The sequence below is a fragment of the Gopherus evgoodei genome, unplaced genomic scaffold, assembly GCF_007399415.2.
Source record: "Gopherus evgoodei ecotype Sinaloan lineage unplaced genomic scaffold, rGopEvg1_v1.p scaffold_34_arrow_ctg1, whole genome shotgun sequence".
NCBI lineage: Eukaryota > Metazoa > Chordata > Testudines > Testudinidae > Gopherus > Gopherus evgoodei.
This window is the reverse complement of record NW_022060016.1, coordinates 4,700,705-4,725,190: the sequence shown is the minus strand read 5'-3', so window position 1 is coordinate 4,725,190 and position 24,486 is coordinate 4,700,705. Positions and strand designations below refer to the sequence as shown.

General features: G+C 58.7%; 1 protein-coding gene across 2 annotated transcripts in view; it reads right to left on the bottom strand.

Annotated features, from left to right (window-relative positions):
• Positions 1-24,486, bottom strand: part of MARK4 (microtubule affinity regulating kinase 4) — a 57,663-nt gene that overhangs the window by 20,607 nt on the left and 12,570 nt on the right. For both annotated transcript variants that reach the window (XM_030544622.1, XM_030544623.1), the window contains exons 2-8: positions 8,729-8,926; positions 8,227-8,280; positions 6,218-6,266; positions 5,045-5,110; positions 3,900-3,970; positions 1,846-1,902; positions 965-1,201 (exon numbers count right to left, since the gene is read on the bottom strand). In XM_030544622.1, the coding sequence (XP_030400482.1) occupies positions 965-1,201; positions 1,846-1,902; positions 3,900-3,970; positions 5,045-5,110; positions 6,218-6,266; positions 8,227-8,280; positions 8,729-8,926 (732 nt within the window). The remainder of the gene's footprint in view (positions 1-964; positions 1,202-1,845; positions 1,903-3,899; positions 3,971-5,044; positions 5,111-6,217; positions 6,267-8,226; positions 8,281-8,728; positions 8,927-24,486) is intronic.

The window sequence follows — 24,486 nt, the reverse complement described above, 5'->3', positions numbered from 1 at the left end:
CCCCCAGGATCCCTCATTCCCATGTCCCCCCCAGACACCCCCCATCCCCTTGTCTCCCCAGGACCCCCAGACACCCCCATCCCCGTGTGCCCCCCAGATCCCCAGACACCCCCCATCCCCATGTGCCCCCCAGAACTCCCAGACACCCCCCATCCCCATGTCCCCCCCAGGATCCCTCATTCCCATGTCCCCCCCAGACACCCCCCATCCCTGTGTCTCCCCCAGAACCCCCAGACATCCCCCATCCCCATGTCCCCGCCAGGACCCCCAGATGCCTCCCATGCCCGGGTCCCCCCCCAGGACCAACACGCCCGAGACACCCCCCATCCCTATGTCTCCCCTAGACATCCCCCATCCCTGTGTGCCCCCCAGAACCCCCAGACGCCACCCATCGCCATGTGCCCCCCAGAAATCCTCCATCTCCATGTCCCCCCAGGTCCTCCAGACACCCCCATCCCCTTGTGCCCCCCAGAACCCCCAGACAACCCCCATCCCCATGTCTCCCCCAGGACCCCCAGACACCCCCCATCTCCATGTCTCTCCCAGGACCCCCAGACACCCCCATCCCCTTGTGCCCCCCAGAACCTCCAGACAACCCCCATGTCTCCCCCAGGACCCCCAGACATCCCCCATCGTCGTGTGCCCTCCAGAACTCCTAGACACCCCCCATCCCCATGTCTCCCCAGGACCCCCGGACATCCCCCATCGTCGTGTGCCCCCCAGAACTCCGAGACACCCCCCCATCTCCATGTCTCCCCCAGGACCCCCAGACACCCCCCATCCCCATGTCTCCCCCAGTACCCCCGGACACCCCCGTCCCTGTGTGCCCCCCAGAACTCCTAGACACCCCCCACCCCCATGTCTCCCCCAGGACCCCCAGACACCCCCCCATCCCCATATCTCCCCCAGGACCCCCAGACACCCCCGTCCCTGTGTGCCCCATGCCCCACGCGCCCCCACCCACCTTGAGGTTCTGCCCGTCAAAGGGCAGCGAGCCGCTGACCAGGGTGTAGAGGATGACGCCCAGGCTCCAGATGTCGACCTCGGGCCCATCGTATTTCTTGCCCTGGAAGAGCTCGGGGGCGGCGTAGGGGGGGCTCCCACAGAACGTGTCCAGCTTGGAGCCCAGCGTGAATTCATTGCTGAACCCAAAGTCGGCGATCTTGATGTTGGCGTCGGCGTCCAGCAGCAGGTTCTCCGCCTGGGGGGGGACGGGGGGCACAGCAGGGTCCGGCCACGCCCCCACAACCCGGGGGCTGGGGTACGTCAGGGTCCAGCCCCACCCACAGCTGAGCGGGAGTTGGGGTACGTCAGGGTCAGGCCCCACCCCCACAGCCAGGGGGAGGGGGTGGGAGGACAGGGGCCATGCTTGGGAGGGAGGGAACAAGGGGGAGGGGTGCTGGGGCAGAAAGGGGCTCTCATCTTCAGGTCTGGTGTTTGTCTGGGGGGAGGGGAAATACACGGGGGGGCTGGGGGATGCTCGGGCAGTGCTCAGGGTGGGGGAGGGGAAGTACACGGGGGGGCTGGGGGGATGCTCGGGCACTGCCCAGGGTAGGGTAGGGGAACTACACGGGGGGGGCTGGGGGGATGCTTGGGCACTGCCCAGGGGAGGGGAGGGGAAGTACACGGGGGGGGCTGGGGGGATGCTTGGGCACTGCCCAGGGTAGGGGAGGGGAAGTACATGGGGGGGGGGCTGGGGGGATGCTCGGGCAGTGCTCAGGGTGGGGGAGGGGAAATATACACGGGGAAGCTGGGGGGTTGCTCGGGCAGTGCCCAGGGTGGGGGACATGCTCGGGCAGTGCCCAGGGCGGGCGGAGGGGCAGAACCCGGGTGGGGGTGACTCACCTTCAGGTCTCGGTGCACAATGTTCTTCTGGTGACAATAGTGCACGGCCGAGACGATCTGGGGGCAGAGCCGGCAGTGAGGGCAGCGAAACGACTGATGCCATCCTCTGCCCCCCATCGCTCCCCCCACTCCTGCTCCCCCCAGGAGGGGGAACGACCCGTTAGGCGAGTGCCCTGCTGCCAGGGATCGATGGCTGGGAAGGCAGCGCCCACCTGAGTTTCCAGGCCAGCTCCCAGCAGGGAGCCCCACCCCGCAGCACCACACACAGGAACAGGGGTTCTCACACTTTGGTACTGGTGACCCCTTTCACACAGCAAGGCGCCGAGTGCGACCCCCCCTTTAGAAAATAAAAACACTTTTTTATATTTAACACTATTATAAATGCTGGAGGTGAAGTGGGGTTTGGAGTTGAGGCTGACAGCTCATGACCCCCCATGTAATAACTCGTGACCCCCTGAGGGTCATGACCCCCAGTTTGAGAATCCCTGCACATGAGGATCAGCAGCACAGCCCTTCCCTCCTCCATTGCCCCCGCTGCCCCCGGCACTGCTCCCCCTTCCCCCACTCCACACACACCACTCAGCCTCCACCCCATAGACTAGGGCCAGCAACGCAGGGCTGCCACCCCCTCACCCACGGAGCACACAGTCCCCTGCACCCCCCATAGGCACAGAACATGCAGTCCCCCCCATCAGGAGCACATCCCCCCCTCACATGCAGCCCCCCCCGAGCCATCAGCACAGCCCCCCCCACACAGAGCATGCAACTCCCCCTCAGAGCACACAGCCTCCCCCACATACAGAGCATGCAGCCCCCCCAGAGCACGCAGCCCCCCCAGAGCATGCAGCCCCAAGCCACCAGCACAGCCCCTCCCGAGAGCACACAGCCCCCACATGCAGAGCCAGCAGCCCCCCCCACATGTACAATACACACAGCCCCCACACACACAGCGCATGCAGCCCCCCTGAGCCACCAGCACAGCCCCCCCCCCAGAGAACATGCAACCCCCATGTGGAGAGCAGCAGCCCCACACACACACAGAGCACACAGCCCCCCCCACACACATACAGAGCACACAGCCCTCACACACACATGCACAGAGCACGCAGCCCCCCCCCATCCCCCAGGCTGGAGCTGACCAGAGACCCTGCCTTGAGCTACAGTGACGTGCCCAACAGGGCGGGGGCTAAAGGTACAGAACTCCCACTCTGCTTCCCACAGCACCCCCTGCTGGGAGAGGCTGGGGCTGGAGTAGCCGGGAGCTCCCCCCACAGCCGGCTCCTGCCCCGCTCCCCACAGCACCCCCTGCAGGGAGAGGCTGGGGCTGGAGTAGCCGGGAGCTCCCCCGCAGCCAGGTCCTGCCCCGCTCCCCACAGCGCCCCCTGCTGGGAGAGGCTGGGGCTGGAGTAGCCGGGAGCTCCCCCGCAGCCAGGTCCTGCCCTGCTCCCCACAGCGCCCCCTGCTGGGAAAGGCCGGGGTTGGAGTAGCCGGGAGCTCCCCCCACAGCCAGCTCCTGCCCCGCTCCCCACAGCACCCCCTGCAGGGAGAGGCTGGGGCTGGAGTAGCCGGGAGCTCCCCCGCAGCCAGCTCCTGCCCCGCTCCCCACAGCGCCCCCTGCTGGGAGAGGCTGGGGCTGGAGTAGCCGGGAGCTCCCCCGCAGCCAGCTCCTGCCCCGCTCCCCACAGCGCCCCCTGCAGGGAGAGGCTGGGGCTGGAGTAGCCGGGAGCTCCCCCGCAGCCAGGTCCTGCCCCGCTCCCCACAGCGCCCCCTGCTGGGAGAGGCTGGGGCTGGAGTAGCCGGGAGCTCCCCCGCAGCCAGGTCCTGCCCTGCTCCCCACAGCGCCCCCTGCTGGGAAAGGCCGGGGCTGGAGTATCTGGGAGCTCCCCCTACAGCCAGGTCCTGCCCCGCTCCCCACAGCGCCCCCTGCTGGGAAAGGCCGGCGCTGGAGTAGCCGGGAGCTCCCCCCACAGCCAGCTCCTGTCTGCTCCCCACAGCGCCCCCTGCTGGGGTGGTCAGGGCTCTTGCCCATTCCCCGTTCCAGAGTCTGTCCTGACCTGTCTGAATTTTGCCCGGGCTTCCTTCTCCTTCATCCGTCCGTGTGACACGAGGTAGTCGAAGACTTCGCCTGGGGGGAGGGGGTGCTGTCAGGAGCAGTCCGTAGTAGCAGGGGGTAGTTCCAGGGAACCTGGGGTGAAGGGACTTTGGACAGATGTGCCTCTCCTCCCCAGCCCCCCTGGCTAGACAGCCGCAGACTCATGAATGCAGCTTTCCTGCCGGGGGTCCATTACAGCAGGACATGAGGGGCATGGAGACCCCACACATTTCCCAAAAGCAGCCGCTGGGGTAAGTGCTCAGGAGCTGGGCAAGGCCCTGGACAGAATCAGGCTGGTTGCATCGAGGTTCGTGCCCCCTGCCCGGCACGGGCCCACCCAACCGCACCCTGCAGCGTACACTATGGGATCAGCTTGAGCCCAGGTGGCACCAGCCCGCAGGCACAGATGGGAGTCGCCCGTGGAGCCACTGGAACCGGTGGGAATGTGTACGCCCCCTGCCTGGCTCCCAGCGCCAGCCTGTGCCAGGCAGGCAGCTGCCAGGTGGGTGGCACCTGCAGGGGCCTCGTGGCTTGGCTTATTTTAAACAGAGCGAGGATAATTTTAGCAGTATGGGGCGGGGAGCCAAGCAGGGCCTGTGATCAGGAGAGGCTGTGGGGGGAAGGGGGTGCATCATGCCAGGCAGAATCCCTGGTCAGGAGGGAGTGGGGGTGTGTCATGACAGACAGATTCCTGGTCGAAAGGAGCTGCTGGGGGGGTCACACTGGACAGGGCCCCTGGCTGGGGGTGGAAGCGGATATGCCAGGCAGGACCTGTGGTCAGGAGGGGTGGGGTGGGGACATGCCAGGCAGGGCTCCTGCCTCCCCACAACACCTGCTTATCTCCCCAGGCTGTGATTGCTGGGGAGGCCTTTGGGGTGGGTCCCAGAGCCAGGCTGCACCTCAGGGCAGGCTGAGTGGGGCTGTAGCACATTGGAGGTGAGCTGGGCAGAGGCCATGCAGGGAGGGGGTGTGGGAACGCAGAGGGGTCCAGAACTCCAGGTGTGGCACAGACACTCCCAAGGCTTGCAGGGGGCACAGGCCTGGGGGAGCAGATGGTGGTGCAGGGGCGGGGGGGGTGCCAGTGCGGCGGGGGGGGGACATTCTCACCAGCACTGGCATATTCCATCACCAGGTAGAGTGTTTTCTCCGTCTCTATCACCTCAAACAACTTCACTGTAACACAGAGACACGGGTCAGGGCCCAGCTCCCGACGTCACCCAGCGAGCCCCACTCCCACTCGCCCAGCCCACGTGCTGCCTGCCACTGGGACCCTGGTCGGGGTCTCTCCCGTGGTGAGGCTGGAAGCATCTTCGCTCCTGTACAAGTCCCAGTGCCCCTAGCTCCTGGTAGTGTGGACAGGGTGGGCTAGTGAGTGGTGTCTCTGAAAACGCCCTTCACAGCACAGCATGGACCCCTTCCAGAGGGCTGGGGGCCGTGACACTGCAGAGACAGCTCTGATCTGTTACAGCAAAAAGAAGGATATTCCCAAGCAAACCCCTCAGCTCTGATGCCAGGGGCTGTCTGGGCCCTGCAGCGATTCCCTGCACTCCAGAGCTCCTGCCCTTGGGCAGCTGGGGCAAAGTGGGGTGGGGTGACCCAGTCCCAATGTCTGCAAATACTCGGGGAAGGTTTGCACAGTCGCCAGCCTTCACTCTACCCCTCGCTGCTGCCCCTGTCTGCTCCCTCCACAGCTCTGCCCTGTCCAGCGCCGGCTTCGCTCCCAGACGCCCTGGAGTCTGCAGACAGCCCCACACGCCAGCCGGGAGATGGCAGAACCGCCCACGGCCCCACTGCCACAGATCAGAACCTTTGCACTCCCAGGGAGCGTGCTAGACCCTTCTCTGAAATATATGGGTCACAGTCCCCCAAACACCCTCCCGGGATGGGCCTGACCCTCCCTCCCAAACACCCTAACAGGCAGGGCTGAGCCTCCCCCTCAATGTCCCCACAGGACAGCCTGACTCCCATCCAATGCCTGCCCCAAATGCTCTCATAGGATGGGCCTGTCTCTTCTTTCTCCCGGACCCATCACTGGACAGGTCTGCCCCAGTCATGGGATGGTCCTGCCCACCATGCCCTCATGGCAGGGTTCTGACCCTCTGTATTTGAGGGACCTGCAGGGGCAGTGCCCACCCAGCAGAGGTGCCAGGGTCTGGATCCTCTCAACTAGCAGGGACAGTTGAGGCTGGAGGATGGGGCATTCGGGGGCTGCCATTTGCTCAGGCCCCATTTCCCCCCCGCTGCTGAGCCCCAGAGCCAGACCCCGGGACCCCAGCTCACCGATGTTGGGATGGTTCAGTCCCTTCATGATCCGCACTTCCCGGAAGAGCTGCAGGGGGCAGAGAGACGGGGAGATGGGGTGTGTTAACAGGCAGCCTCACAGCTCCTCCTCACCTGCCCCACCACCTCTAGCCCCCCAGGTCTTTCCCTCTAGGGGGCACCGGCTCCAATCCAGTCCCATGACAGGGGAGGAACTGGTTCCGGGGGACAGGGAATGGGACACGGGTCCTTCCCCCTCTGGGGTGCGCTGGCTCCGATCTGACCCCATGGCTGGCAAATGGCTGAGGGGGACAGGGAATGGGACACGGGGCCTTTCCCCTCTGGGGGGCGCTGGCTCCGATCTGACCCCATAGCGGCGAGTGGCTGAGGGGGACAGGGAATGGGACACGGGGCCTTTCCCCTCTGGGGGGCGCTGGCTCTGATCTGACCCCATAGCGGCGAGTGGCTGAGGGGGACACGGAATGGGATGTGGGGCCTTTCCCCTCTGGGGGGCGCTGGCTCTGATCTGACCCCATAGCGGCAAGTGGCTGAGGGAGACAGGGAATGGGACACGGGGCCTTTCCCCTCTGGGGGGCGCTGGCTCTGATCTGACCCCATAGCGGCGAGTGGCTGAGGGGGACAGGGAACGGGACACGGGGCCTTTCCGGGGGGCGCTGGCTCTGATCTGACCCCATAGCGGCAAGTGGCTGAGGGGACAGGGAATGGGACACGGGGCCTTTCCCCTCTGGGGGGCGCTGGCTCTGATCTGACCCCATAGCGGCAAGTGGCTGAGGGGGACAGGGAATGGGACACGGGGCCTTCCCCTCTGGGGGCGCTGGCTCTGATCTGACCCTATGGCTGGTGAGTGGCTGAGGGGGACACGGAACAGGATGCGGGGCCTTTCCCCTCTGGGCGGCGCTGGCTCTGATCTGACCCCATAGCGGCGAGTGGCTGAGGGGGACAGGGAATGGGACACGGGGCCTTTCCCCTCTGGGGGGCGCTGGCTCTGATCTGACCCTATGGCTGGTGAGTGGCTGAGGGGGACACGGAACGGGATGCGGGACCTTTCCCCTCTGGGGGGCGCTGGCTCTGATCTGACCCTATGGCAGGGGATGGGCTGGCGCAGGGGGTTGTTCTAATCTGCTCCCCACCAGCGGCTCCTTTGACCTCGGAATGCAACGCTAATTAGCAGCCCCTGGAGATGCCTCCGGAGTGGCTGTTACCACAGCGACCAGCCTGGCCTCTGGCTGCTAATTAGAGCAATGATTTAAGGGAGGGGAGCCTTTAAGGGGCTGGGGCAGCCAGTGGGAGCTGGGGCTGGTAGTGTCCTGGGGTGGGGGGGACAGGAGCAGGGCAGGTGCCCTGGGGCGGATGGGAAAGGGGGGCAGGGTGGGTGTCCCAGTTAGCTGGGTGGAGAGGTGCAAGGCAGGGCGGGTGCCCCAGCGGGCCACTGGGCAGGGGCGATGTGTCCCCAGGGTAGCTGGGGGCGGCGCAGGGTATGGGACCCAAGCTCACGGCAGCAGCACAGTGAGGAAGTCGCGGGCATGGGGAACCCGAATGCCAGGGCCAAACCACCCCCCTCCCCCAGCCCAGAGCACAATGGGCTCTTTGTGGAGCCTGGGAACCCAGCCGCTGGCATCGGAGCTGCGCTGTGGGTGGCCAGTGGGAGGTGGGGGGCGACCCCCATCCAGGATGGCCTGGAGCAGCTGCACCTCCTGCCAGTCCCAGACCTGGCTACCTCTGTCCCTCCAGGCCGAGCCCCTGGCAGCGCAGTCCCAGCCTGGACACTGCCCCCTCCCCAGGGCATGGGGCTGCCAGTCCCTGCAGAGGAGCAGGGCTGCCCAGAGGATTCAGGGGGCCTGGGGCAAAGCAATTTCAGGGGCCCCTTCCATAAAAAAAAGTTGCAATACTATAGAATACTATATTCTTGTGGGGGCTCCTGTGGGACCTGGGGCAAATTGCCCCACTTGCCCCCCTTCTGGGCGGCCCTGGCAGGGAATGCGCCCTCCTCCCCCACCGCTCACACTCACCTTCTGGAGGCTTGTGGGGTTCAGCTGTGTCTTGTCAATTATTTTTATTGCAACCTACAAACAAACCAGATTCTGGCTGGGGGTGTCAGTGCCTACGCCCCCTACTTCCCACTGTGTGCCCCATAGGCCCCTCCACTCCCCTGCCCCATCTGCACATGTGCTATACTCCAGCAGCACCTGACACCTCAGCCTTCCCCTTTCTTCCCAGTGCTCCCCCTTGGAGATCTCCCTGGGCCCCCCACCACCTCTGAGCTCAGAGCTACTGTGCACCCTGCCAGTTTACACTACTCCAGAGAGTCCCCCACATCCCTCACCTTCCCTGGAGTGCTGCCCCATAGCTCTCCACATCCCCCACTCTCCCCGGAGCAGTGCCCCGTGCGCGCCCCCATATCCCCTGCCTGCCCTCCCTGGAGCATGGCCCCATGGCCCTCTGCTCACCCCTTTGGAGTGCTGCCCCATGACCATCCCACAGAGCGCTGATCCGTGGCCCCTGCACCCTCACCTCTCTGCCTGTCAAGATGTGCCGGGCCAGCTTGACCTTGGCGAAGTTGCCCTTGCCAATGGTTTTGAGGAGTCGATAGTTGCCGATGTGGGGCTGCTCGTCGGTGCAGGAGGCGATGGAGTTCCGGCAGCGTGCACCCAGCGACCGGCTGGACCACGATGAGCCCTTCTCCGAGCGGCTGCTGGCCAGGGTGGAGTGCTGCAGAGGGAGAGACAGCGTCACCTGGGGGCAGGGGGGCACAGGGCGCTGTGGGGAGAGTCCTGGCTCCCAGCTCTAACCACCAGACCCCACTCCCCTCCCAGAGCCACCCAGGAGTCCTGGCTCCCAGCCTCCTGCTATAACCACCAGGCCCCACTTCCCTGCCAGAGCTAGGGAGAGAACCCAGGAGTCCTGGCTCCCAGTCCCCCGCTCTAGCCATCAGACCCCACTCCCCTCCCGGGGCTAGTGCACAGTTTGGTCTGAAGGCATGCTGCTGCCACCCAACAGCTGGGATAAGTCAGCACAGGCGTCTGGGGCTCAGGGCCCCAGCCCCATGGTTTCCCCAGCCCCGAGTGCCATGTGTAAACTGAGCAGGAAAGCCCAATGGGGTGGAGGAGTCACTGTGCTACCAGAACCAACCAGATCGTGCCTTAGGATGATGGCATCACACACGGCAACAGCCAGGGCAGGAAAATGCCCTCCATGCCCACCCCCCAGCACCCTTCCTGGGCACTGGCCAACTGGGAATGGTATCAGGAGTACCTCCCTAGCTGAGAGTGTGGTCCGGCCATCAGAGCCCCCCGCCGAACCCTGGGGTCAGGCACTGCTTGGGGCACCAAGCCCGGCCCAGCAGCCAGAACCGCCCTCGACCATCGGGCGCCACTTGGGGCACCAGGCCCGGCCCAGCAGCCGGAACTGCCCTTGACTGTCGGGCGCCGCTTGGGGCACCAGGGCTGGCCCAGCAGCCGGAACCGCCCTTGACTGTCGGGCGCCGCTTGGGGCACCAGGCCCAGCCCAGCAGCTGGAACCGCCCTCCCCCGTCGGGCGCCGCTCGGGGCACCAGGCCTGGCCCAGCAGCCGGAACCCCCTGCTGAACACTGGGGTCAGGCCCGGTGCCCTTCCAGGCCCAGCTGGAGGAGCAGGTGGGAGGTGCAGCGAGCAGGCCCTGCAGGGGAGGCTGCCTGCAGGGGTCAGGGTGACACTGAGCCCAGCCCGCACCAGCCCCCGGGAGCCACATCTGCAGCTTCAAGGAGACTCCATCAATTCTCCCGTCAGCGAGCAGCAGCAGGAGAGTCCAGACAGCAGGAATGTCTCCTGCCTTCCACCCACACCCCCTAATACCTGCCACAGCCCCCTACCTCCTCTCAAGACCTGCCACTGCCCTCACACCACACAAAGCCCCATCCCACGCAGCGCTGCTGTCCCCCCCCCTCCGCCCAACGCTCACAGCCCTTGTCCCTCAGTACTACAAGCTTGCTATACTAGTGCAGCAAAGGTGCCCCCAAATCCCAGCCATAGCCCCTCACAGCCCCAACCCCCCATGTGCCCTGAATGCCCCTGTGCTCTCAAAGCTGCTGTCCCAAGTGGGCCAGGCCCAAGGAGCTGATTTCATTAACGAGCTCAGACAGCTCAGAGCAGCTTGGCACGAGGAGCTCCCAGATGGACATCAGCAGCAAACCCTGCAGACCAGGGGTGCCCCCCCCCAACCACGGGGGGGGGGGGCAGCACTCAGCACCACACAGCTCCAAAGGCCAGGCACCTCCTTCCCAGCATCCCAAGGCCCCACACATTGGGCATTCCCTTCCCACCACTGCGAGGGGCCCAGTGCTCAGCACCCCACAGCTCCGCAGGCCGTGTACCGCCCCAGAACCATGGGGGGCCCAGAACTCAGCACCCCATGGCCCCACAGAGCAGGCACCACCTCCCAGCACCCCGCAGCCCTACAGGCTGGGCACCTCCTTCCCAGCACCCCACAGCCCTGCAAGTTGACATCTCCTTCCCAGCACTATGGGAGGGCCAGCACTCAGCAACCCACAGCCCCACAGGCTGGGCACCATCCCCCAGCACCCCACGGTCACCAGATCAGTTTCCTTTGAGGATGAGGAAGGAGAGTTCAGACAAAGAGTCACCATGCTGTGAAAAGTGTCCACCCACAGCCAAGGGTGTTTTTTTGTCTTTTATCATTTTCCTCTGAGAGTTCATTTGAGAGCACAGTGACTGTCTGGTTTCACCTGCATAGTAACTGTTGGGGAGTTTAGTGCACATGTTGTGATAGACGTGTAGGATCCATGGATCTGGAAAGTTGTGTTCTGGGGATCACCGTAGATATGATTACAGGTTTTGAATCTGTTGTTCTGGCAGGGTCTGGTGATGCTTTGAGTTGGTGGGTCCTGCTCTGTGGGGAGCTTCCTTCTGATGATGAGCTTGGAGAGGCTGGGGGGTTATTTGACGGCCAGAAGAGGGGGTTCGGGAAAGATTTCTTTCAGAGTGGGGTCCCCATCGAGTAAAGATTGTAGTTATTTAATGATACCCCATATGACAACTAGGGGTGTGCGATCAGAGGAGGATTTATTTCTGTGCTGAAACAGCTTTTCTCGGCGTATTTGGGTGGCCTATTCCATGTTGTGATCTACTTCTCTGGTGGAGTGTCCTTGTTTGATGAAGGTGGTTTTGAGCGTGTTAAGGTGTGTATCCTGGACTCTCTTCACAGCATATTCTGTGGTATCTGAGAGCCTGGTTGTAGCAAACAGATTTCTTGGTGTTTGGGGTGGTTACAGGATCAAGTGAAGGTAGGTGTGGGGACTCGTGGGTTTCCTGTGTATAGCTGGCTGTACGGTTCCATTGCTGAAGCAGATCGTGGTGTTCAGGAAGTTGATCCTGGTGTGGGAGCATTCTCAAGAGAGTTTAATGGACGGGGATGGGGCGGTGGCTGCTTAAGTTGTGGTGGAAACATATGAGGGAGTTTAGGTTGTCTGTCCAGATGATGAAAATATCATGGCTGTATCTCAGGTATATCATTGGCTTTTGTGGTGCATTTGCCCAGAAATTCTTCTCCATGGGGCCCGATGAAGAGGTTGGCATATTGGGGAACCATCCTAGTGCCCATGGCTGTTCCCATGGATTTTGACAAATGAGAACTCTTCCAGGTGAGGATGAAAGGGAAGAAGTTGGTGATGTGCTTGGGATGGACAGCTGAGGGTTGTCAAGTGTCTTGTAGATATTTGAGGCAAGCACCTAGGCCATCACTGTGAGGGATATTGGTGTGTAGGGAGGTGACATACATGGTGACAAGGGTGGTGTTCAGAGGGAGGCCGTTATTGTTGCAGAATTTCTGGAGGACGTTTATTGTGCCCTGGGGGAACCGAACCTTTGGGTCCTGAGGATGGTTTCTAGGAGTTCTGATATTCCTTCAGTAAGAGTGCCAGGGCCGACGGATCTGCCTCAGTTCCCTCATTTGTGCATCTTGGGAAGCACACAGAAGGTCCCTGGGGTGGGTTTGTGGAGGATTAAGTTGTAGAGCAGGGGTCTGCAACCTGTGGCACGCGTGCCAAAGACGGCATGCTGCTACCCGCTGCCTGCCAGGATCCTGGCCCACTCAGCCCCCCCGCCCACCGCTCTCTCCTGTGGGGGCAGGAGGCAGAAGTTTGGGCCTGCCGGCAGCCAAGCTCCCCACTCCCCCGCTTCTTCCTCCAGTGTACTGCCTCCCTGCGCTGCCTCCCACTCTCCTGCCCCGTGCCGATCAGCTGATCGCCCTTGTGAGGGGAAGGGGGACCGGAGCCACAGCGCGCTCGCTGCTCCGGGGAGGCAGAGAGGAGGTGGAGATGGATGGGGCCCGGACGGGGCCCTGGGTGATGGGGTGGAATTGGGAATATCCCCTCCAACTCCCTTCTGTGAGCCACTCATCGCAGGGGTGGGAGCACCCCCATGAGCCGAGCACCCCAGCCTTCTGCCCTGACCCTTGCACCCCCCACACTCGATGCCCTGACTCTTGCACCCCCCCATCCTCACTCTGAGCACCCAACAGGAGCTCTGGCAGCCACCCCTACATTCCCACCTGCTCCCCCGGTTTGGGGTCCCGGCGGTTGGCCCTGCTCAGCCCACTGCCAGTCTGGAGTCCCAACTGCAGCCCCTTGCTAGCCGGGGTCCCACAGGCCCTGCTCAGCCCGCTGCTGAACTAAGGGAACAGAACCCCAGGCCGGCAGCAGGCTGAGCGGGCCGGCAGCGTAAGATCAGCATTTGAAATGAAGCTTCTTAAAAAAGTTAAAAACCTTATTTACTTTACATACAGCAAGAGTTTAGTTCTATATTATAGACTTATAGAGAGAGACCTTCTAAAACGTTATAATGTATGACTGGCCCGCGAACCCTTGAGTTAAAGGGAATAAATGAAGAGTCGGCACAGCACTGCTGAAAGGTTGCCGACCCTTGTTGTAGAGCAGGTGGGCACAACATGCAGCCCACGGGGGCTCACTGTGCGGCCCGCGGGGGATGAGTAGGCAAACAGCAGGTGAGGGAGGGGGGCTGAAGAGGTGCGGGGTAAGGAGGCGAGCTGGGGGGGGGCTGAGGAGGCGAGTGGGCAGGCAGTGGCGGGGGCTGAGGAGGCGAGCCGGGCGGGGTGGGGGGCTGAGGAGGTGAGTAGGCGGCAGTGGCGGGGGCTGAGGAGGCGAGCCGGGCGGGGTGGGGGGCTGAGGAGGTGAGGGGGTGGCAGTGGCAGGGGCTGAGTAGGTGAGCCGGGGGGGGTGGAGGGCTGAGGAGGTGAGTGGGCAGGCAGTGGCGGGGGCTGAGTAGGTGAGCCGGGGGGGGGGGGGGGCTGAGGAGGTGAGCAGCGGCAGTGGCAGGGGCTGAGTAGGTGAGCCGGGGGGGCTGAGGAGGTGAGCAGCGGCAGTGGCAGGGGCTGAGGAGGTGAGCCGGGCGGGGTGGGGGGCTGAGGAGGTGAGTGGGCGGCAGTGGCAGGGGCTGAGTAGGTGAGCCGGGGGGGGGGGGGGCGGAGGAGGGAGTGGGCGGCAGTGGCAGGGGCTGAGTAGGTGAGCCGGGGGGGGGGGCTGAGGAAGTGAGTGGGCGGCAGTGGCAGGGGCTGAGTAGGTGAGCCGGGGGGGGTGGAGGGCTGAGGAAGTGAGCAGCGGCAGTGGCAGGGGCTGAGTAGGTGAGCCGGGGGGGGGGACTGAGGAGGTGAGCAGCGGCAGTGGCAGGGGCTGAGTAGGTGAGCCGGGGGGGCTGAGGAGGGAGTGGGCAGGCAGTTGCGGGGGCTGAGTAGGTGAGCCGGGCGGGGTGGGGGGCTGAGGAGGTGAGTGGGCGGCAGTGGCAGGGGCTGAGTAGGTGAGCCGGGGGGGGTGGGGGGCTGAGGAGGCGAGTGCGCAGGCAGTGGCAGGGGCTGAGTAGGTGAGCCGGGGGGGTGGGGGGCTGAGGAGGCGAGTGGGCGGGCAGTGGCAGGGAGATGAGTAGGCTGAGGAGGTGAGCGAGGAGTCAGTGGCGGACCTGTTCTACCGATGGCATCTGGCTCCCATCCCCTCTCCAAGGGTTGCAGCTGTCTGGAGGTGCCGCCTTCCATGCCCTCCTCAGTCACATGTCATTCATTCAACAGGGCAACTGATTACAAAGTTGAGGGACAATCTTATTCTACTTCTAGCAAAAACACATTTTTCTTTTACCTTAATTATACCACTTTAGGGGTTCACTATAACATATTACCAAGGTTCAATACCGCTGTTTTGGTGGGGCAGCGCTGGGGAAGGAGGGTTTCTTTCTGCAGGACGGGCAGTGCTGGGGGCGGTATTTCAGGGGGGCTGGGCAGCATGGGGGGGTATTATGTTTCAGGGGGCTTGGCAGCGCTGGGGGGGTTCAGCAGGGCCAAGGGGGGTTCGGCCCTCAGCTGTTTTCTTTGGAGTAATTTGGTCCTCGAAGCTTTACGAGTTGTGCAGGTCTGAGTTTCTCTTGGAGTTGTTTGGGGAAGGATTTGATGATACCCTTAAATTTCTGGGTGAATTGTCGTGTGGGGTCTTGAGTACTTTAGTTGACAGTTGGTGTCAGCAGGACCGACGGAGGGTGGAGGGGGAAGCCAGTACAAATTACTGGGGCCAAGCAGTCCGGAAGGGGGCCAAGGGCCCGGCTTCATCGGCCCCGTTTAGCTGGTCCGCCCTTGCTGGGGAGCCCGAAAAAAAATTTTCACCAGGGCCCGAACCTGCTCTCGGGGGCCCTGGATGTCAGAGAGCTGTCGGTTGGCCTCCCTCTATCTGCTGATCTGATTGCTACCTGATATTGTCCTCTCAGCACTGGAGCGGTTGGGGTGGATGTGATGTTTGTTGATTGCAGAATCATTTTTTTCTGCTGAAGCAAGGTAATGATCAAGTGTGTGGTTTTGTCCACTGTGGGATGTCCACTCACGTTCCCCATAGAGCAGGACACACCAACTCAAAGTGGTACCAGACTCTGCCACAACAGATACAAAACCTGCACCCATAGCTCAACTGCTATGATGGGGTCACTACTCCACAAAACACACCTTTCAAGGTCCATGGGTCCTGGACATGCCTAGCACAATACATGGTGTCACCTCATTCAGTGCACTAAATGCCCCAATAATAATAATGCAAGTGAAACCAGACAATCTCTGCGCTCTCAAATGAACTCACACAGAAAAATGATAGAAGACAAACAGCACATCACCTGTGGGTGAACACTTTTCCCAGAATGATCACTCTGTATGTAACCTCCCAGGCCTCGTGCTCACAGGAAACCTGCAGAACCCTTTCAAAAGATGAGCCTGGGAATTAAAATTCATAACTTTACTAGACACTAAAATCATGGTCTTTATGACCATGGATTTATGGCTTATTTCAACAATCTGTAACCCACTAACCCCCCTTTTTTATCCTCTGGCTACAGGGCTACATGGGCCACATCACCTTAATGGTCTCTTAGAACATGGAGACACAATAACCTGGGAACCACAGAGCTACAATAGAATGTGTGTTAACTACTTATGCCAAACAATCTGGTCCACCTTTTATTTAGTGGTGACCCTCAGAACCTTTCCCAGCCTTGAAGAGCTCCGTGTCACTCAAAAGCTTCTCTCTCTCATCACCAGAAGTTGGTCCACTAAAACATATGACCTCATCTCATGGCAGAACAAGGAGCAATGGTCTCAAGTGGCAGTGGGGGAGGTCGAGGTTGGATATTAGGAAACATTATTTCACTAGGAGGGTGGTGAAGCACTGGAACGGGTTACCTGGAGAGGTGGTGGAATCTCCTTCCTTAGAGGTTTTTAAGGTCAGGCTTGGCAAAGCCCTGGCTGGGATGATTGAGTTGGGAATTGGTCCTGCTTTGAGCAGGTGGTTGGACTAGATGAGCTCCTGAGGTCCCATCCAACCCTGATATTCTATGATCCAGCTTGGCTTGCTGAAGTGCCAGGTAAGATTTAAGCTCTGGCTCTGTAAGCTCAGCTCTTAACACAGTCACCTGAGACCTCAGTCCATTGTCACCCTCCAGCAGAGCCTTGCTGAGTTCACATGCTCTGTCTCTGTGGATCCTCCATGCGTTTCAGCCATTCCTTAACCACCAACACTTCATATCTCCTGCTCTGCCCCACAAGCATTTTCACCCTTTGGCATCAACAGGGCAGCTATACCAAGTCAAATAAGTCACTGCCATGCACACGATTCATACAAATATTCCAGAAAATTCCCTTTTCTGTCACATGTGGCTAACTGGAAATCCAGAGTTTCCTAGTGTTTGACTTTGCAACAGCAATCTTCTTGTAGTGAATGTGTGTGGGGGATAGGGTGACCAAACAGCAAGTGTGAAAAATCAGGACAGGGGGTGGGGGGTAATAGGAGCCCATATAAGAAAAAGACCCAAAAATTGGGACATCTGGCCACCCTACTGTGGGGCATCTCCTAAGTGTTTATAAAGGCAAAATTAAAACTTGAGTCCCATCCTATGGAACTGAACTGAGACCCTCCTGGCTCACAGACCAGGCTGAGACTTTTATATCCACCACACGGTGTTCTACTGTTTAAGCTAATGGGGTTCACTGGTAGCAGTAGGAGACTGTTATCCTCCATGTGGATCAGCCCTTAGAGGAGGATGAGAGTCATGCTTGCCAGTGGACGTCACTACTATTTGCTGACAGCAGAGGAATGGTGAGACTCAGGACTCCTGGGTCCCATTGCAGGCTGGGGAGGGGAAGGGAAGGGGCTGTAGTAGTTATAAACCCTTCTGCCCCTGTGCCCCCAGTCTGTCCCTACCCCCTCTGCTTCCACCCTTCCTCTTGGGCTCCTGTCTTTGTTCCCCCATCAGTCTCTCCTGCTGCTATCCCCGCAGGCTGTCCTCACCCTTCTCTCCCCAACCTGGGCCCAGCAGGGGGGCACTGACAATGCAGGAGAGATGGGCTCCGGGCTCTCAGGTCTGGGGCAGCCCTTGGCATGAGGGGCCAGATGAGTGGGGAGCAGAGAAAGTGTATTGGTTAGCAGGGGCAGAGGGAGGGAGTCGGGTGATGGGCCAGTTGGCTGGGAGTGTTAGGGGGCAGAGGTAAGGTGCCAGCAGGCAAGGAGGATGGTAGCACTTGGCATGGCACAACGATAATGCTGTATCCGCACCAGCCATTTCCCTGGGTGAGGGTGTGAGAGACTGGCAGCTGGAGCTCTGTGCCACTCACTGCAATCTCCTTGTAAACATGAGCGCACGCCTCTGTCTGTGTAACTGTGTGTGTCCGTCCATGCCCACCCCAGCCTCACATTGGCCACGGGCTCAGTACACTACAGCTCCCAGCCCAAGGCTCCCTGGCATGCAACCCCAGGGCTCCCCAGGTACTCCCGGCATCTGGTTCTACCACAGCTGAGCGAGCGTCCCCCCTGTGGGCTGGGTTCGGGGTCAGCAGAAAGGGGCAGTGCACAGCGGGCTCAGGTGTTCACCTGCAGGGACTGGCTCCTACAGAGCCCTGCGCATCGCAGGAGGCTCCTGGGGTAGTACCAGCCCTGGCCCTGCCCCAGCCCAGAGAGCACGTAGGCCTGGCAAGGTGAGAGGCCCAGCATCTCATATCTGCCATCCATGGGCCCTCAGCCTCGCAATGGCTAGGCCCGCTGCAGGGTAAGGCGGGCTGCCCTCCCCTAACACAGGCCTGGACAGTGATAGGATCCTGCTCCCCAGGGGCTCCCAGTCTGAACTCCACAGGCCCCAACCTGCTGGCACAGGGGGCATCATGGTCCCAGCACTGCCTCAGGCTTCTCCCTTCCAGCGTGGCATCTGGAACCTCAGTAGCATGGCCTCACAGTGCTATGGCTGGCGCTCATCCTGCAGCAACAGATTTCAGGGCCCCAGGGCATTGGAGCTGTGCTCCAGCTCTGCAGACAAAAGCCTGCAGCTCCACTGCTCCAGAGCTGCTCCGTGCTCCGCTCCAAAGCCCTGCTTCAGGCCACTACATGACACAAACATTGGCCCTCACCTCCTTCCCACCTGCCCTGGCAGGACAGGGTAAAGAAACAAAAATGATGAAAGGTCTAGAGAATATGACCTACGAAGGAATATTGAACAAACCGAATTCTTTCAGTCTGGAGAAGAGGGGACACGATAACAGTTTTCAAGCACATAAAAGACTGTTACAAGGAAGAGGGAGAAAAATTGTTCTCTAACTTCTGAGGACAGGACAAGCAATGGTCTTAAATTGCAGCATGGGCAGTTTAGGTCGGACTTTAGGAAAGCTTCCTGTCAGGGTGGTTAAGCACTGGAATAAATTACCTAGGGAGGTTGTGGAAGCTTAATCATTGGAGGTTTTTAGGAGCAGGTTAGACCAACACCTGTCAGGGATAGTCTAGATAACACTTAGTGCTGACACAAGTGCAGGGGACCGGACTAGACCTCTCAAGGTCTCTGCCAGTCCTATGATTCTATGACTCGGGGGGCAGGAGCCAAGGCAGTGCGCAGGGCCATGGGCTCGGGGCAGAAGGGAGGTATTGCCAGTACAGCGGAAGAGCAGAATATCACACAAGATGATCTTGATGACATTGAAAACTGGAGTAATAGAAATGGGATAATATTTAATAGTTCAAAGTGCAAGGTCATGTACGTAGGGACTAACAACAAGAATTTTTGCTATAAGTTGAGGACTTATCAGCTGGAAGTGACACAGGTGGAGAAAGACCTAGGTGTATTGGTTAATCACAGGAGGACTATGTATGACGTGGCTGTGAAAAAGGCTAACGCAGTCCTAGGATGCATCATGTGAGGTATTTCCAGCAGAGACAGGGAAGTGTTAGTACCATTATACAAGGCACTAGTGAGACCTTATCGGGAATACTCTGTGCAGTTCTGGTCTCCCATGTTCAAGAAAGATGAATTCAAACGTGAACAGATGCAGAGAAGGGCTACTAGGATGATCTGAGGAATGGAAAACCTACCTTATGAGAGAAGGCTGAAGGAGCTTAGCTTGTTTAGCCTAACCAAACAAAGGCTGAGGGGAGACAGGATTCCTCTCTATAAACACATCTGAGTGATAAATACAAGGAGGGAGGGAGGGGAGTTATTTAAGTTAAGGGCCAATGTGGACACTAGAACAAATGGATACAAACTGGCCATCAACAAGTTTAGGCTTGAAATTAGATGAAGGTTTCTAACCATCAGAGAAGTGAAGTTCCCGAGCAGCCTTCCAAGCGGAGCAGTGCGGGGCAAAAATCCTACCTGGCTTCAAGACTGAGCTTGGTAGGATCATGGAGGGGATGGTATGGTGAGACGGCCTACAGTGCCATGTGGCCCATCGGTGGCTGCTGGCAGCAAATATCCCCAGTGGCCAGAGATGGGGCATGTGATGGGGAGGGCTCTGAGTTACTACAGAGAATTATTTCCCAGGTGTCTAGCTCATGGGTCTTGCCAACATGCTCAGGGTTTACTGATCACAGTATTTGGGGGTCGGGAAGGAATTTCCCCCCAGGTCAGATTGGCAGAGACCCTGGGGGGTTTTCCATCTTTCTCTGCAGCATAGTTTAAACTAATGTAAATGGTGGATTCTCTGTAACTCGAAGTCTTTAAATCAAGATTTGAGGACTTCAGTAACTCAGCCAGAGATTCTGGGTTTATTACAGGGTGGATTGGGGAGATTTTGTGGCCTACGATATGCAGGAGGCCAGACAGATGAAGAGGAGGTCACATACCTGTAACTGGAGGTTCTTCAAGATGTGTGCTCCCTATCTGTATTCCAGTGACGGTTATACGCATGCGCCATGTGTCCGGGCCAGAGATTTTGGAAGCAGTAGTGTCCGTCAGTCCACACACGAGCCCTTGCTCTGCCTCATGGTTTAGTCTGAGGCGATAAAGGGCAGGGTGAACTGACTGCACCCTCAGTTCCTTCTCTCCACTGCAAGTTGCACAGATCTGCAGCAGAGGAGAATGAGGGTGGGACTGGAATTCAAATAGGGCCCACACATCTTGAAGAACCTCCAGTTACAGGTAAGCCACCTCCTCCTTTAAGTGACACTCTCTATTGTGTTCCCCGAGGGTGATTAACAAGCAGCACCCAGTTAAGAGGAGGGTGCGAGGAAGAGGACAGAACTGTGGAATGGAGAGCAGCACTGAATGAGGCATCCACTACCAAGGTGTATTGAGAAGGTTCATACCGAGCTCCAGGGGGCTGCCCCACACGTCTGTAAGCGGCACGTCGTGAAACATGGCTGTAGGCGATGCTCGTACCCCAAAGGGCGAAGACAGTCCTGACAACCAACAGCAGAGCGTAATGTGCACCAAAACCCACTTAGAGATCCTCTGTGTGGAGATTGCTTGCTCCTTAATCCTGCCAGCTATCGCCATAAACAGTCTAGGGGACTGCTGAATAGTCAAGGGAGTGAAGGCGTTGTTCCTCTTCCAAGGCGCGAAGCTTCGGAAAGAAGGCAGGTAAGCGTACAGGTTGGTTAACGTGAAAACAGGATACAACCTTTGGCAGAAACTTGGGGTGCAGGTGCAGAGAAACCCTGTCCTTATGGAACGTGGGATCCGCTGTCATGGCCCCCAGTTTGGCTACCCGTCTCATGGAAAAAATAACCACAGGGAAGGCGGCCTTCATGGAAAGGAGAGAGAAAGAGAGAGCGAGCAGGAGGCCAGAGGTTCAGAGCGTGATTTCACTGAGGGTGAGAGGACGAGGGCAAGATCCCACTGGGGGGCGCTGGTTGGACAGGTCCTAAGGAAGCATTTCCAAGACCTGCTAGTCAAGGGGTGGATAAAGACAGAGTGCCCCTCCACAGGGGATGGAAGGCATGGATAGCGGTTACATGCACCTTGATGAAGTTGAGCGCGAGTCCTGATGCCTTCAGGGACAGAGGGCAGACCAGAAGAAGTCCATGTCCTCAAGGGCAAGACCCCTCTACCAGGTCCTGGAGGGGAAATGCTTCCACTTGGCCCCATAGGAGCCTTGTGGCCTCTTTCCTGCTACTAGAGAGAATGTCTTGCCCTGCCAACAATCAGTCCCATTCTAGCGAAGATGCCCACCTGAAAACCAAGGTTTAGGGGGATCATCTGTGGATCAGGATGCCTGATCCTGCCTCTATGTTGTGCAAGCAGCTCTGGGAACACTGGCATTGGAAGCGGGGGACACACTGACATGCAGAGAAGGAGAGAAACCAGAATTGGCGAGGCCAGAACAGAGCGATCGGAATGACTGTGGCCCTCTCCTGTCCGACCTTGCCTAGAACATGTGGCAGGAGCAGTGGGGAAGAAAAGGTATAATTGATCTGGTCTGACCAGTGGATGACTAGGGCATTGCTTTGGGAGCGGGTGCCGACCCCGCCCCCCTCCCCAGGGAGTACTGGATGCCTTTGCTGTTGGCATGGGAGGCGAAGAGGACTCTGGTGGTTGGAGTCAGGCATGGATAGCGGCTATATGCACCTTGATGGAGTTAAGCACGAGTCCTGATCCCTTCAGGGATAGAGGGCAGTCCAGAAGGAAGGGAACATCAACGTCCTCAGGGGCAAGACCACTCTACCAGGTCCTGGAGGGGAAACACTTCCACTTGGCCCAATAGGAGCCTCGTGGCCTCTTTCTTGCTACTAGAGAGGATGTCTTGCCCTGCCAACAATCAGTCCCATTCTAGCGAAGATGCCCACCTGAAAACCAAGCTTTTAGGGGTGCATCTGTGGATCGGGTTGCCTGATCTTGCCTCTATGTTCTGCGAGCAGCTCCTGGAACATTGGCAGTAGAAGTGGGTGATGCGCTGACATGCGGAGCACAGGAAACCAGAACTGGTGAGGCCAAAATGGGGCGATTATAATCACTGTGGCCCTCTCCCACCTGATCCTGTGAAGGACCTGAGTTAGGAGCGGTTGTGTGGGAAAGTTGTAAGGGGTCTGGTCCAACCAGCAGAGGATGAGGGCATTGTCTTGGGAATGGGTGCAGAGGCACACTCTGGAGCAGTACGGGGTGCATCTGCTCTTGCTGTGGGAGGCAAAGAGGTCCCTGGTTGGAGTCTCCCACTGGGAGAAAATGTCGCTGGCTATGGTGTCATACAGTGCCCATTTGTGGTCGGCCATGAATTTTGTGCTCAGAGAGTCTGCCATCACGTTCTGAGCCCCGGGAAGATAGGCTGCTGACAACAGGATCTAGTAGGCAATGCACCAATGCTATAGACAAACCGCTTCCACAGGGAATGCTGGCGCCCACGTGCCCCTTTTTGTTGATGTAATAAATGGTGGTGACATGTCACTTCTGACATGACAAGAACATGACGGGAGTGAATGGAGGCGAGAAATACATGGCACTCTCTCCACATCATCGGAAGCTCCAGGATGCTAATGAGCATCCTGGATTCCCATGCAGCCCAACTCCCCTGTGTCACATGTTCTCCCACGTGGGCACCCCATCTGGCGAACCCATGATGAGCGTCATGCTCGGGAAGGATGAAAGGAAGGATTTCCCAGGGCAGACTGGCCCAGGTCCGTCCACCAGTGGAGGGAGAGGAGTACCTCAGGGGGAAGTGTCAATAGGAGGTCCATAGTATGTAGTGAGGGAGAAAAGACCCTTTGGAGTCATAGCTTGAGTCAGCGAAGGTGATGACAGACATGCAAGCTACCATGTGGGCAAGGAGGGAAAGGCAAGTCTGGACCGTAACAGGCTGGTGACCATCTTGGCAATCAGCTCTTGGTAGGTAGGCTTCTGCAGAGATTGCATCACGTGGGCTCCTATGAATTCTAGTGACTGTTTGGGATCCAAAGTCAATTTTTCAATGTTAACACTCACCCTGAGGGAGGAGAAGAGTCTGAGCAGCAGGGAGGTCGAGGCTTGAGCCTCCTTTTGCATCCTGCTGCTAGGAGCCTATCGTTGAAGCAGGAAAATATAAGGACCCCCTGACATCGGAGGTGGGTCTCCACTACAAAAAAAACCCCAAAAACCCGTGGTGCAGTGGTTATGTCTGAATGGCAAGACCCTGGATTGGAAGCATTGATGGCCTACCACAAACCTCAGGAACCTTCTGTGGGTTGGATGGAGGTCTAAATAGGCATGCTGTATACTGAGAGCTGTAAACCACATGCCTTTTTCCAGCGAAGGTATGATAGCTGCTAATGTAAGCATACAAAACCTGGGCTCTTGTAGGAACTGACTGAGAAAACGCAGGTCCAAGATTAGTTTCCATCCACCATTCTTCTTGGGTATGAGGAAATACATGGACTAGAACCCTGCGTCCTGGTAAGTCATCGGAACAGGTTCTACTGCTCCCCTCTGCAGTAGGGAGTCCACTTCTAGGGAGAGAATACTGCCATGAAAGTGGTTCCTGAGGTGGGGCCAGCGTGGGGGACGTGGGTGAGGTAGCATCATGAACTCGATTGTACAGCCACATCAAATGACATCCAGGACCCATTTGTCCATTGCTACCACATGCCAAGCTGGTAAAAAGAGTGCTAGGCACCCCCTAGATGGGGTAGGTCAGGTGCACGGTGGGAGGTGGCTCTCTTGGTGCATTCTGAAATATCGCTTTTGCGAAGACTGAGCATGAGATGCAGAAGGCTGTGATGGGTAACCTGGAGAACAGGACCACGGGGTTCTCTGTCGCTTGTGAGGAAGCTCATAGGCAATTGATGGAAGAACTGAGGTGTTCTGAATCACTGGGTCGGCGGCAGGTGGCAGAACTTGTGCTTGGGTGCCAGTGTGTAAATACCCAACGATGATAGCGTGACCCTGGAATCCTTGAGTGAGTGGAGGGAATTGTCAAGTTTTTGGCTGAAGAGAGGAAATTCATCAAAAGGGAGATCCTCTGAGGTACTCCTCCTTCTCATGACGTCCCCATAGCCACTGTGCACGAAGAGGCGTCTGCTACATCCACTGGGGTCTGGAATGTCATTCTCCCAATGAGTTTGTTCTCCTCTAAGACCGTGGTTCTCAACCTTTCCAGGTGACTGTCCCCCTTTCATGAGGTTGCTTTGTCTTGTGTAGGCCAAGTTTCACCTCACCTGAAAACTACTTGGCTTACAAAATCAGACTTAAAAATACAAAAAGGGTTTCAGTACACTGTTACTGAAAAACTGCTGACTTTCTCATTTTTACCATATAATTATAAAATAAATCGATTGGAATATAAATATTGGACTTACATTTCAGTATATCGTATATAGAGCAGTATAAACAAGTAATTGTATGAAATTTTAGTTTGTACTTTGACTTCGCTGCGTAGCCTGTTGTAAAGCTAGGCAAATATCTAGATGAGTTGACACACCTCCATGAAAGAACTCTGCGTACCCCCAGGGGTATACATACCCCGGTTGAGAACCACTGCTCTAAGATGTCTTCTGCCCATTTTCAGGCTTTCTGGG